Below are 13,472 nucleotides of genomic sequence, written 5' to 3'. Positions count from 1 at the left end.
TGATGACTTCTGAAGTTTTGCCTGGCCTAACTTGCCCCTATTCCTGGCTTTGTGCTCCCCAGCAGGAACTGGGGCCTAGTAGGGGAGTTCCCCTATCAGGCCAGCCCCCAACCCCAGATCTCACAAGTGCTTGTAGGGGCTGTAACCCTGCTTGACATAGTCTGCCCTCCGTCTTGGCCTTTGCATGTGCCTGTGGTTGCTGCAGCCTAGGTGAGGGCAGCCTCCTCCCAGCCCCAGCTCCCATAAGTCCATAAGTGTCAGGTAAGTTCTGTGATCTAGCCTGACTTCACCCATCTTCATCACCCCCACCCCCTGCCCCCGCCCACTCGGCAGTGCTGCAGTCCACAGAGGTGAACCCACAATTTCCCAACAGAATCTGCTCCCAGATCCAGTTCTCTCATGTTCTAATGGGTGCTGTGGCCTAGCGTCATCACATGTGAGTGGTACCTTGACCTGAGCCAAATATGCCTTCTGGTTTCTCCCTTCTAAACTAACTGGTCTTATCTCCCTTGCCTATCTGTGAGTGCAGTGGCCTGGACCATGGAAGCCCCCAAAGTCTTTCCCTGTCAAACGTGCCCTCAGCTGCTCGCATTCCCATGCTCACCAGATCCCCCTTCCCTGACCTAGGTGATCTGCAGCCCCTCTGCCTGGGGGGTTGAGGTGGCATGTCTCTGCCTTCCCCACATCTTATTATTATTTTTTTTTCTTTTAAAAGAAACAGCTATAGATAGAATTGGTAACTATGCTGGCATACTAGTATAGTTAACACAAATTTGGCATTAACCAGGCTCAGAGTCCCCACCAGCTATTGACTTTTCTTCTAGGCCTAGATTCAAGGCAAGCTAGTCAGTTGCCTTCAGCTGGGTTAAATTATCTGTTCTTGAGTGTTTTTTTTTTTTTAATTTCATTTTATGACACAGTTTCATAGGCTCTGCGATTTCCTCAACCCCTCTAAAAAACCCTCCCCCCCTTGAGTGTGTTTTATTAGCTTGTATCTTTCTCTGAAATTGCCTAGTTTATTTAGTTTGTTAAATTTATTGATAAAATGTTGAAAATATTTATTATCTTATAATGTACTTACTAAGGTTATAAGTTGCTTGCTTAAGTTCTACACTTTTAGTGTATGAATTTTGACACAGTTTTACTACTGCTAAGGTAAATACAACAGTTCTATTGTCCCCTCAAATTCTACCCACAAGCTTTGAGAGACACATTTCTTTTTGACTTTCTAGCTTTGTCTTTGCAGAAATGTGTATATATATTCCTGCATATAAAGAAATGCCAACTAGAGGAGAATCAAGATAGCAGAATAACATAAGACGGACGGAAAAACAATCAGGATGAATCAGAGAGGACATATTCAAGGAAATAGGAAAGGACAGAACAACAGCAGAGGCCTACCTGGAGATTGACAGACACAGGAAACCAGCGGGCACAGTGCTTGGATGTTGCAGTGACTAATACTCCAGTGGTATTCAGCTAATGGCAATCAGAATTCCACCAGCAGCTGGAACTCCACCAGCAACCAGGTGGGAAGGGACTTTCACTGGCAGCTTGGGAGGTGAACCCAGACAAAGAACTGTCCTTCCTGCTGGTCTGTTTGATTTGACCAGGAGCAGAGACAGAGCAGTAGATCTCAGATGGGCAGTGCAAGAATAGGGTGGATTTCACAGCCCAGTCAGCCTCCTAGAGCTGAATTGGGTGCCATTTTGCATAAGGAGGAAAGGGCAAGGGAAAGGACTGAGCGTATGCTGAACTGGGAGTAAGGTCATTTCTGACTCGGTAAACTGCATCGACATGGCATTCTACAGGTTCCACCCAGGCAGGTCTGGGTAGCTCTCAGATCTGATGGCCAGCAGATCAAGAACTGTAGTGGTGTACGTCAGGTGCCATTTTGTGCACTGTGGCAATAGCTTTAGGACTGCAGGGGACAACAGTGAATTGCATATGTGCTAAGCTCACTAGAACTCACTGAGTCCCGTGGGTTGCACTGGTCCTGCAGGAAAATAATACCAACTGTGGCATCGTACGGGTTAAAATAGGTCTGTGTTGCACCCAGACCTAATGGCCCACAGGTTCCAATAAGATCAACATCACCAACAACCTAATTATATAGGATACCTGGTGTCTCTAATCCTGGGACCTGCTGCAAATAGAAGTGGGAGAAAGGTTGTAGAGACAATGGTTCAGCCTCAGCACAGTATCACAGCAGGTGGAGTGTGGTGAGCCAAGAGCTGTGATGACCACGGTGGAAATCTGAAAATAAGAACCCAGACCTGGAAATTGCTGGAGATTGTGGCTCAATTGGCTGCAAAGAGTTGTGTACCAACTGCAATAAGTAAAATCGCATTGTAGACCTGTGGGCGGTGACACAGCTTAGAAACCTGTCCCAAGGAGAAGACTCTGCTAACCAGAAATACAATAATCAAAAGCCAAAGAAGAAACAAAGGCACAATGAATATTACTGAAAACTCCCCTGCAAAGGAGCAAAACCCTGTGCCAACCTCAGAGTTAACTGAGGAAGACATCGAGAAAATGGGGGACACAGAATCCATAAGACTCATTTTAAAGATTCTGATGAAAAATGAGAAGCTCATGCAAGAATTCAAAGAATTTAAGGAAGCAATAAAGCAAATCAAGGCTGATATATCAGAAATTAAGAATACAGTAGAGCAAATTACAAGTACAGTGGAGAGTCTCCAAGTTAAAATGAAGCAAGCAGAAGAAAGAACCTCAGAATTGGCAGATATTTCCTGTCACCAGGGTGAAGCAAACAAAAAGCTGGAGGCAGAGCTAGATCAGGCCAAAAAAAGTATTCAAGAATTGAAAGACACAATGAAGAGGCCAAATATAAGAGTTACGGGAGTTCCAGAAAGTGCAGAAAGAGAAGCTGAGTTTGCAAATGTATTTAAGGAAATAATCAAGGAAAATTTCCCTAATCTGGAGAAAGAATTGAGAAACAACATCCAGAAGGGGCTCAGAACTCCCAACAGGCTTGATCAAAAGCGATCTTCACCACAACACGTGATTATCAAGCTTTGTTCAATAGAACAAAAGGAAAAGATCCTTAAATGTGCACGTGAAACAAAAAATCAATTGACATATAAAGGAATGCCAATTAAACTCACAGGAGATCTCTCACAGGAAGCTCTCAGAGTTCTTGGCCTATGAGGATACTCCAATTCCCTTGGTCTCCTTGGCAGTTGGGATGTAGCCCTTGGTGCCCATACTGATAGTCCTAGGAAAGGATTCGGAAGTCTCCAGGGTTGGGATATAAGCCTCTCCCTGTCTGGCTCGACTCTGGGGTCAGCCCCTGCTCTGTGCTTATGACCTCCTGTTAAGAGGCTGTCAGGCAGGATCACTCTTGATTCCCACTGTTTTTCTATAGTTTTTGCTAATGTATAATGCAGATTTCAGTCTGCTGTTTATAAGTGCCTGTTATATTCTTGATAGGTTATAATTAACATCTTCCTCACACATTCCAAGAAGGTTGAGGATTTCTCTGCTCTCCCACCCCATCACAGAATAACATAGGTTGTTAAAAGCATATTAGTTTTTACAGTTCTTTCATGTAGATCATAAGCAGTATGACTCACATTGATTGTTGATTTATTGGTTACATCACAATATATTATTGCATGTGGTACAGGTTGTTTGAGGTTGAAATAATATTACAATTTACAGGTACTATTTTTCGGATTGACATCTTTTTATCTTAAATTAAGGCAAACTTGTGGTATCTAACTGTTTGGGATTGGCTCATTTCCCTTAGCATAATGGTTTCCAGTTGAGTCCATTTGGCCACAATGAACTGCATTTCATTTTTTTGAATAGCTGAGTAGTAGTATTTCATGAAGTAGATGTTATCCCATCTTCTGTTGATGGTTATTTCGGTTGCTTCCAAGTTTTTGCAATTATTGATTGTGTTGCTATGAACATAGGGGTGCATGTTGGTTTCTGGTGTAACAGGTGTTTTGGGTATATTCCTAAAAGAGCTATTGCTGGATTATATGGTATGCAGATTTTCAGTTGTTTGAGTGTTCTCCATACTGATTTCCATAGAGGCTGTATCAACCTGCAGCCCTACCAACAGTGGAGTAGGGTTACCTTTTCCCCACATCCTCGCCTGCAACTTTGTTCATGGTTTTTGGGAAGTGGGCCATTCTTACTGGCGTTAGGTGGTACCCCATTGATGTCTCAATTTGGATTTCTCTTATTGCCAGAGAGCTTTAGCATTTTTCCATATGTTTGTTTGCCATTTGAATTTGTTCATTTGTGAAGTGTCTGCCCATTTCCCGTGCCCATTTCTTGAGTGGTTTGTTTGTTTTGGTGTTTTGGTTGCTCTGGAGTTCTTTATAGATTCTGGAGATTAGTCCCCATCACCTATATAGTGTGCAAAGATCTCCCATTCTGTGGGTTGCTTTTTTACTTTTTGATTGTTTCTTTGCTGTACAAAGGCTTCTTAGTTTGATGAAGTCCCATTTGTTTATTTTGGACTTGATTGCTATTGCTGTTGGTATGGTTTTTTTAGGAAGTCAGGGCCTACACCTCAATCTTGCAGGATGTTTCCAACATTTTTCTTCCAAAAGTTTGAAGGTTATGGGTATAGGCTTAGATCTTTTATCCATTTAGATTTGATCTTAGTGTATGGTGAAAGATGTGGGTCTATCATCTTGTTTCTGCAGGATATCAACCAGTTGTCCCAACAGCATTTATTGAAGAGACCATCCCATTTACTTGGATTGTCGTTTGTCTTTTTGTCAAAGATTATTTGGCTGTATCTGTGTGGGATCCCTTCTGTTGTTTCTTTTCTACTCCATTGATCCTTCTCTATCTTTGTGCCAGTACCAAGCTGTTTTGATAACCACCGCCATATAGTATGTCCAGAGGTCTGACACTGTGATTCCCCCTGTTAACTTCCTATTCTTCAGGATGGTTCTAGCCATTTGTGGTTTTTTGTTTCCAGATGAACCGTTCAATGAAGAATGTTTTGGGTACTTTGATTGGGATTGCGTTGAATTTTTTTTTTAAAGATTTATTTTGATTATTTTTATTGGAAAGGCGGATATACAGAGAGGAGAGACAGAGAGAAAGATCTCCCGTCTGATGATTCATTCCCCAAGTGAGCGCAATGGCCAGTGCTATGCCGATCCGAAGCCAGGAGCCTCTTCCGGGTCTCCCACGCGGGTGCAGGGTCCCAAAGCTGTGGGCCATCCTCGACTGCTTTCCCAGGCCACAAGCAGGGAGCTGGAAGGGAAACGGGGCTGCAGGGATAGAACTGGCGCCCATATGGGATCCCGGGGTGTGCAAGGTGAGGACCTTCCCACTTGTGCCACCGCGCTGGGCCCAGGATTGCGTTGAATTTATATATTGCTTTTGGTAGTATGGACATTTTAATGATATAGATTTTGCCTATCCAGGAACATGGTATGTTTCTCCATCTTTTGAGGTCTTCTTCAATTTCTGTTTTAAGTTTTTGTAGTTTTCTTCAAAGAGGTCTTCTACACTCTTGGTTAGATTTACTCCCAGATACTTCATACTTTTCTCTGTTGTTTTGAATGGTATCTTGGTGGTTAGATCTTTTTCCATCTTGGGGCTGTTTGCATACAATATGGTTGTTGATTTTTGTTCATTTATTTTGTACCATTCCACTCTACTAAATTCTTATGTAAGTTCTAGCAGTCTCTATTGAGTCTCTTGGTTCTTCTATGTAAAGGATCATGTAATCTGTGAATAATGAAAGCTTGACTTCTTTATTTCCCATTTCAATTCCTTCAATTTCTTTGTCTTGTCTTATGGCCTCTGCAAGTACCTGTAGTACTATTTTGAATAGCAGTGGTGATAGCGGACATCTTTGTCTTGTTCCAGATCTCAGTGGAAAGGGTTCCAGTTTTCCTCCATTCAGTATGTTGCTGGTGTTGGGTTTTTCATATATTGCTTTGATTATGTTGTAAGATTGTTCCTTCTATGCCTACCTTGTTTAGAGTTTTTAGCATGAAGTGTTGTTGGATGTTGTCAAGTTTTTTCTGTGTCTATTGAGTCTATTATGTGATTTTTGTTCTTCAGTTTTTGCATGTGGTGTATTACATTTATGGATTTACAAATGTTGAACCATCCCTGCATTCCAGGGATGAGTCCTACTTGGTCTGGATGAATAATCTATCTGATGATTTTTTGAATTCTGTTGGCTAGGATTTTGTTGAGAATCTTAGCATCAATGTTCATCAGGGAGATCTGTCTGTAGTTTCCCTTCTCTGTTAATTATCTCTCCGGTTTTGGGATTAAGGTGATGTTGGCTTCATAGAATGAGATTGGAAGGGTTGCTTCCTTTTCTATTGTGTTGAAGAGTTTATGGAGGATTGGGGTTAGCTCTCTTTGGAATGTTTTGTAGAATTCTGCAGTGAAGCCATCTGGGCCTGGGCTTTTCTTTGTTGGAAGATCTTTAATCACTGAATCAATCTCTGCCTCGGTTATGGGTTTGTTCAGGTCTTCTGTTGTCTGTGGGCTTAGTTTTGGTAAGTGATGGGAGTCTAAGAACCTTTCCATTTCCTGGTGGTCTTCTGATTTGTTGGAATACAGTTGTTTGTAGTAACTTCTAATTATTTTCTTAATGGTTGCAGTGTTTGTTGTTATGTTGGCTTTTTAATCCTTGATGCTGCTAATTCTTGCTTTCTCTTGTTTTTTCTTTGTGAGTCGGGTCAGTGGAATGTGTATTTTGCATATATTTTTTAAATACCCAGCTTTTTGATTTGTTGATTTTGTGAATAGTTTTTTTGATTTCTATTTGGTTTATCTCCTCCCTTGTTTAGATAATTTCTTGTTTCCTATTATATGTGGGGTCATTTTCCTACTGTTTTTCTGGAGCCTAGAGTAGGTGTGGTCCAGGTACTGCTGCTTAGTGTGCAGACAGAAGCATAATTCTCCGTGCTCTACTGGGGACGACAGGCGAGGGCTGACTGGGTGGGTAGCTTTGTTTACCCCTGGATGTATAATCCCCTCCACAGCTGGGTTCCCCTGTGGTCTGTTGGCTATGGTGTTGTCTCAGGTGCGCTCTTTGGGGCGGGTAACAGGAGCTAAACTCTATAGCCTTGGGGGTCCTTGTCTCTGCTTGGGCGGATTTGGAAGACCCTCAGCAGGTCTCAGGCTGGAGTACCCTTGGGAGGGAGCCGGTTTGGGGCTTTCTCCGTGCGAACCCTGTGCTTACCTTCGCCTTTGCCGCCACCAAGGGTTCTGACTTTATGAACCAGCGTCAGGCCACCAAGGGCTCTCATGTCAGTACCAAGGCCTGCTAAGATCTCTGGCACCCCCTCTGTTTTCTCTGCTGGGGATTCCTTCTGCCAGAGCCACTGGAGCCACTGCCGCCAAGCAGTTTCCGTGCGATCTCAGCGTGCCCCCTCTGCTCAGGAGGATCTTTAGCACCCTCAAGGTTTTGTTCGCTGTAGATTCTGCAGGGGCGGACACTGACTAGGTTTGTACGCCCTCCATGCAGCTCTCTCGGGGAGTGAGTCTGGGGGGGGTCCTCTCAGCTGCCACCTCTGCCTGGTTCGCCCACCCCTGGGGTCTCCAGCCCTTCTGAGGTCCATCGCTGTGGGGGATCTAGGTGGGGATACTCGTGAAAAACAATGCTTCTAACTCTCTGTCTCCTCTGGGTCGGCTGAGGCTCCGCCAGCTCATCCCCTGCCTGGGATCATGACTCACCAAGTTTCGAGTGGATGGCTTATCTCACTCCCCAAAAAACCACAGTGGCCATTGCTGGGCCTGACTGAAGCCAGGAGCTTCTTGCAGGTCACATGGGCGCAGGAACTCGAAGGTTTGAGCCATTGTCCTCTGTTTTCTTGGATGCTTTGGCAAGGAGCTAGATTGGAAATCGATCAGCTAGGACGACTACTGGCGTCCCTTTGGGATGTCTGTGCTGCAGGTGTTAGCGTAGCCCTCACTCCACAAAGCTGGCCCCTAGTGCCTTTTCTCTTTTTGTGTAGTTTCTTTTGATGCCTTTGAATTTGCTCATCTGTGGCATGTAATTTTGCTAATCCTGTGCTGTTTTTCTATATTAGAAGTTCAGTAAGAGTGTGCTGTTGTTTCTATCTATGTTTACTGTGGTTTGTCATGCATCCTCTTGACTGGAATGCAGTAAAATCATTTTAATATATATCTATTCATACCATTATTCTCTTAAACTGGAATTTATTTATTTTTTTATTGTGGATTTTTATTCTGGTTTACATTTCTGAAAATTTTAAATGAGTTCCAATTATTGTCAGTTTCACCTTGCTGGATAATATATATTTTTGTATTGCAGTAACTAGTTTTCAGTGTGTTTTGAGGTGTGAGCAAGATCACTTCAGACATGTCTATGGCTTATTAAGGAGTCTTTATTAACTAAGCGTGGTGATAATAGAGCACATTAGAAATAGCAAATCACAAGTATGTATGGCAATCCAACCCATCATAATCCTACCAAACATAAACCCAAGAGGAACAAATGGCATTACCTGTTAAGTCCATCCGTTAAGCTGAAGACCTATGTCCCAGGTTCCCCAACAATAAAGTTACCCTGAGAGACATGCAACTAATAACCTAGACACACTTAAAAAGCTGCAGACATTCACCTTTCCTTGGCTTTTCTGCCCACATTCCATCAGTGCTAGGCCTCACCTGTCTTGAAACTCCTGGTAGTACACAAATTAGAAAGAACATTGCTATATCCATTGTCCCATTTAAGCAGTACACAGGGACCATGCTCAGGGGATTTACCTGTCCTGGGTCAGCCAAGAGTCAAGGTGTCAGAGCAATGGAAGCACCTGACCAGAAAGAGAATGGGCTTCTTTAATGATGCTTGTGAAGGAATTAGTTGCACAACAATAAAATACCGTCCCCTCTCAGATGATAGGTGAGAGTCCCAGGTGGGCAGGAATGAACACCTAGGTGGTAGGAGAGTGGCTGAGGGCTTGGTAAGGATGGAGTTAACATTCATTGCAGTTAGGCCCCACCTTCAGGACAGAGGGTAGGGGCACAGACACATTCCATTTGCCCACTGTCAATGGGTGCTGGCTGTCACTGGCTGCACCCCGTAACAAATGCAGTTACTTAGAAACAATATTATTGTTTTGTTATTTGCTGTTAATTTTTTTAAAAATGTATTAGTGTGGGGCCCAGCGCGGTGGCGCAAGTGGTTAAGGTCCTTGCCTTGCACACCCCGGGATCCCATATGGGCGCTGGTTCTATCCCCGGCAGCCCCGCTTCCCTTCCAGCTCCCTGCTTGTGGCCCAGGAAAGCAGTCGAGGATGGCCCATGGCTTTGGGACCCTGCACCCGCGTGGGAGACCCGGAAGAGTCTCCTGGCTTCGGATCGGCATAGCACTGGCCATTGCGCTCACTTGGGGAGTGAATCATCGGACGGGAGATCTTCCTCTCTGTCTCTCCTCTCTGTATATCCGCCTTTCCAATAAAAATAATAAAAATAAATCTTTAAAAAAATTGTATTAATGTGAAATAGTCACAGAGAGAGGGAGAGAGAGAGGCTGCAGCAGCCAAGGCTGATACAGGACAAAAACAAGAGCTTCCTGCCTGTATCCATGGCAGGGTCCAAATGCTGCAGCCATATCGGAAAGATTGTATCCTTCTGTTCTTAGTCACTGAATTCTTTTTCTACTGTTGCTTTATTGTGCAGTTTTAGTTCACTATCTGAAAAGTTTTGGGACAAGAATTTTTACTTATACATTACAGATTTTTAGTAAGATAGTTCTTGATATTGTTATCTGGTACACTGTTCTTGGAATTCAACTAAACTGAGATAATTTTGTTTTGTGTTTTGTGTTTTCTGTGTTTTGTTTTCTGTTTTCTTTCAGGGAAATCTTTTGTTTTCTGTTTCAGCAAAATTCTTGTTTCAGTCTCAGAAATCCTAGAGTTTGATTTGTTTGTGTAAATCAGTTGTATCGTGTTCATAATATTGGATATATATATTACTACTAAGTATTTATGCACCCGTCATATTGGAGGTCATTTTCAAGGATAAATTATTTCTGGTTGTGCAAACAAAATTAGTATATTAAGTATTGATACATGAGGAGTCTTCAGAAAGTGAAATGAAAAAATGGGTGCAAAAGCTTTTAAAATTGCACAGATTTTCATAATGCATTTTTCTTTATACGTAATTTCTTCATATGTATTTTCTATGAAGAGCTCTCATATAATTTAATCCTAGCAGTGAATTGTTCTAGAATAAGATTTCCCCTTCTACATTTTTAGACAAATTCCATCATTAAGTTGCTCATCAAAAAGTCAGTCTTACATTAATAAGGTGACCAAAATATAAACACCATGTTACAATCTTTAATTCTTCCCTTCCTCCCCTTTTTTTCTTCTCTTACAGGAAATGTAAGAAGTTTAAGTTCATCTTTGTGGTCACTAACTCACTTAACAGCTTTGCATCTAAGTGACAATTCCCTGTCCCGCATTCCTTCAGACATTGCCAAGCTTCACAACCTGGTGTATCTGGACCTGTCCTCCAATAAAATCCGTAGTTTACCGGCAGAACTCGGAAACATGGTGTCACTCAGGTATGCAGATTCCTATGCTACAATCTCTATACTCCCTGAACAAAAGACAGTATAGTTGGTTAGGAAACTGGAGTAGCCATTGAAAACATTGGAAGAGAAGTATATTACATCAATACATACGTCACGGAAAGGTTTTTGGGCAGATTAAATGACAACCTTGCTAGTTGGTAAAACCATAATATTAAAGTTTGAGTTTGAAGGATCCTAGGAGTAGTTCTTTCTGTTATTTACTTGTTAGTAGTTATTATTCTTACCAGGACATGTTTTGTAGATACAGGGATTCCTCCTTTTCCCTCCTTTCCTCCTTCTGCTTTTTCCCCAATATTATCACAGGTCGTGTACACTTTTAGTAACTGTTACAAGTTTAAGTTTCTGCTAGTGATTCAAGGCATTGTATGTATAGGAAAAATAGAAAATCTAATATCATACTGTCAAGGTACAGTTCACTGTTCCATTGGAGTCCTTCCAGTGTGTCAGTTGAGATACAGTTCACTGTTCTGTTGGAAATCCTTTAATGGGGGAGTAGAGAGGCTTCTATAGTGTGTCTTTACTTCTCAGTTTGCTAGTCAGCATTTTGCAGTTAGGCTTACTTCTTAAATTTGGAGGACTTTAGTCTATGTAGAATTTGGAGTTGCACAGAATATCAGTTAAATCCTGATTGCTGTTTGTAAGTTTCCTGATCTTGAGTAAGCTTCCTAGCCTGAAATTAGAGTGTTTTAGATAATGAAAAAAAAAAACCAAAAAACTGTACACTCCATGTGGTACATAATGTATTCTAATGAATGATTTATTTTATAAGGCAGATAAGATCTATCCAAATTAAATATAAAGCCAAATGTCGGCTATTGTGTTAGCCCTAATGTTCCATATCATATGTTGTTCCATATCCTTTTACCTGCCTTGTCTTTGGTTTTTCTGCCACATTCTAGCACTAGCCACACAGTAAGAAGAAAGTTGTTTTGCTTACAAAAATTGTTTTTTCTGTTGCTTCTAGACTCTTGGCATTTTTTAGGCTTACAGATTTAGTATGTATTGTGACTGTTTTTAATCTGCTAAGATGGATTTACTTGAAGAACTCACTTTACTGTGTCATACATTTAGAATTAAATAGGAAGCAATAACCATTAGCAGTTAAAGTAGCTGGTTTTTCTTCAGTAACTTTGGAGACATAGTTAGCATGGAGTTAATTGTGCAGCTGTTGTGATTTCTTTGGAGTGGTTCGTTCTCTTGCACAGATCACACTCTGTTTCCTTGCTGTGAGTGGGAGGCACCAGGTGTACTAGCCAGTGCTCTTGAGTAAGGCCTTGGGGTGGGTGCAGTTCAGGTCAGCATATGGGGCAGACAGCAACACTGGGGCTTGTGTGCTGGTTTTCTCTTTGCTTTGTTTCGTTTTTAAGAAATACATTTTTTCCTGTAGTTTACAGATGTATTGGTCTATGGAAGTTTGATTTAAAAAAAAAAAAACACATGTAGAAGAAGGACTGACTAGATATTAGATAAGGAGATTTTATCATTCATAGGTGCTCATATCTAGAAACATATATTGATTTTAGTTAAAGATTAATATATCTTGTGACATCCTGGAATTTTTACATCAACAGGGAGCTCCATTTAAATTACAACCAGTTACGAGTTCTACCTTTTGAGCTGGGAAAGCTGTTTCAATTGCAGACTTTAGGCCTGAAAGGTATGGCTTCATGTTTGTGCTTTGTACAATTTCTTTTTTCTTTTTTTAATTGTATAAGTTTTATTTTTGATTATTTTTATGTATTTGATTAGGGTCAAAGGGTCAAGGGATGGAGGAAAGTGGGTGAGACCATTGTTTTCACATTCTCTTTTTTTCTTCCTGTATCTGAGGGGAGGAGAGAGATAAGGGGATAAGCCACATCCACCCTCCCAGCCATCCTAGGGTCCTGCTCAAGTGGTTTTGATAGTTCAATAGTTAGGTATTACTGCTGATATTGCCACTCCAATAACGACATACAGTTTATATGTATGTCTTCAAACTAATGAATCTGGATGTGTCAGGGTGGCTGAGCTGTCTAAGGTGCCAGACTCAAACTAATGAATCTGGAAACTCCTTTAGTTATGGGATTTTTTTCCTTGTATTCGCTCTTCACCAAATTTCACTTAAATAGATAAAAAATGTATATGTTTAATTAATTAATTTGAAAGAGTTACAGGAGAGGGAAGAAGTAAGGAGGGGAGCGAGGGAGTGATAGTGTGGGAGTCTGAGAGGCAGAAGAGATACCTTCCATCTGCTAGTTCCTTCCCCAGATGACTAATGGCTGGGCTTTGGACAGACCAAGGTCTAGATCTTGTACATGAGTGGTAGGCACCCATGCACGTGGACCAGCTTCTGTTTTTCCCAGATGGATTATTAGCAGGAAACAGGGTGAAAAATGGAATCGCCAGGACTGAAGCCTTTTTGTATGAGCCCACTTACATCCCTCTCCTCCACTTCTGTCTCTCCTTCTCACCCTGTAACTCTGCCTTCAGATAAATAAACTTTTAAAAACAAAATAAAGCTTTAGTCTTAGGGTTTAATACCTTATATCAAGAATAAAACAAAATTTAAAAATATAAACGTAAAATCGTATTTAACAAGTATCAGATGTTTCTTTTTAAAGATTTATTTATTTGAAGTGTTACAGAGAGAATGTCTTTCCTGTACTGATGTACTCCCAGATTGCTACAATGGCCAGGGCTGGGCCATGCCAAAGCTACAGCTTAAAACTAGGGCCTGGCTTGATGGTTCAGTGGCTAAATCCTTGCCTTGTATGTGCCAGGATCCCATATGGGTGCTGATTCTTGTCCCGGCAGTCCCACTTCTCATCCAGTTCCCTGCCTGTGGTGTGGGAAAGCAGTCAAGGATGTCCCAAAGCCTTGGGACCCAGAGGAAGCTCCTGGATCC

At 41.8% G+C, this 13,472-nt stretch overlaps 1 protein-coding gene across 3 annotated transcripts in view; it reads left to right on the top strand.

Moving 5' to 3' along the window:
* CNOT6 (CCR4-NOT transcription complex subunit 6) overlaps positions 1 to 13,472 on the top strand; it is a 70,619-nt gene that overhangs the window by 25,381 nt on the left and 31,766 nt on the right. For 2 of the 3 annotated variants that reach the window (XM_040964483.1, XM_040964481.1), the window contains exons 3-4: positions 10,372 to 10,558; positions 12,160 to 12,245. In XM_040964483.1, coding sequence (XP_040820417.1) covers positions 10,372 to 10,558; positions 12,160 to 12,245 — 273 coding nt within the window. The remainder of the gene's footprint in view (positions 1 to 10,371; positions 10,559 to 12,159; positions 12,246 to 13,472) is intronic. The other variant, XM_040964484.1, reaches the window with a different exon arrangement.

The sequence above is a fragment of the Ochotona curzoniae genome, unplaced genomic scaffold, assembly GCF_017591425.1.
Source record: "Ochotona curzoniae isolate NIBS_2020 unplaced genomic scaffold, NIBS_Ocur_1.0 scaffold_3554, whole genome shotgun sequence".
In the NCBI taxonomy this organism is placed as follows: domain Eukaryota; kingdom Metazoa; phylum Chordata; class Mammalia; order Lagomorpha; family Ochotonidae; genus Ochotona; species Ochotona curzoniae.
This window is presented reverse-complemented; position numbering and strand designations above follow the sequence as displayed.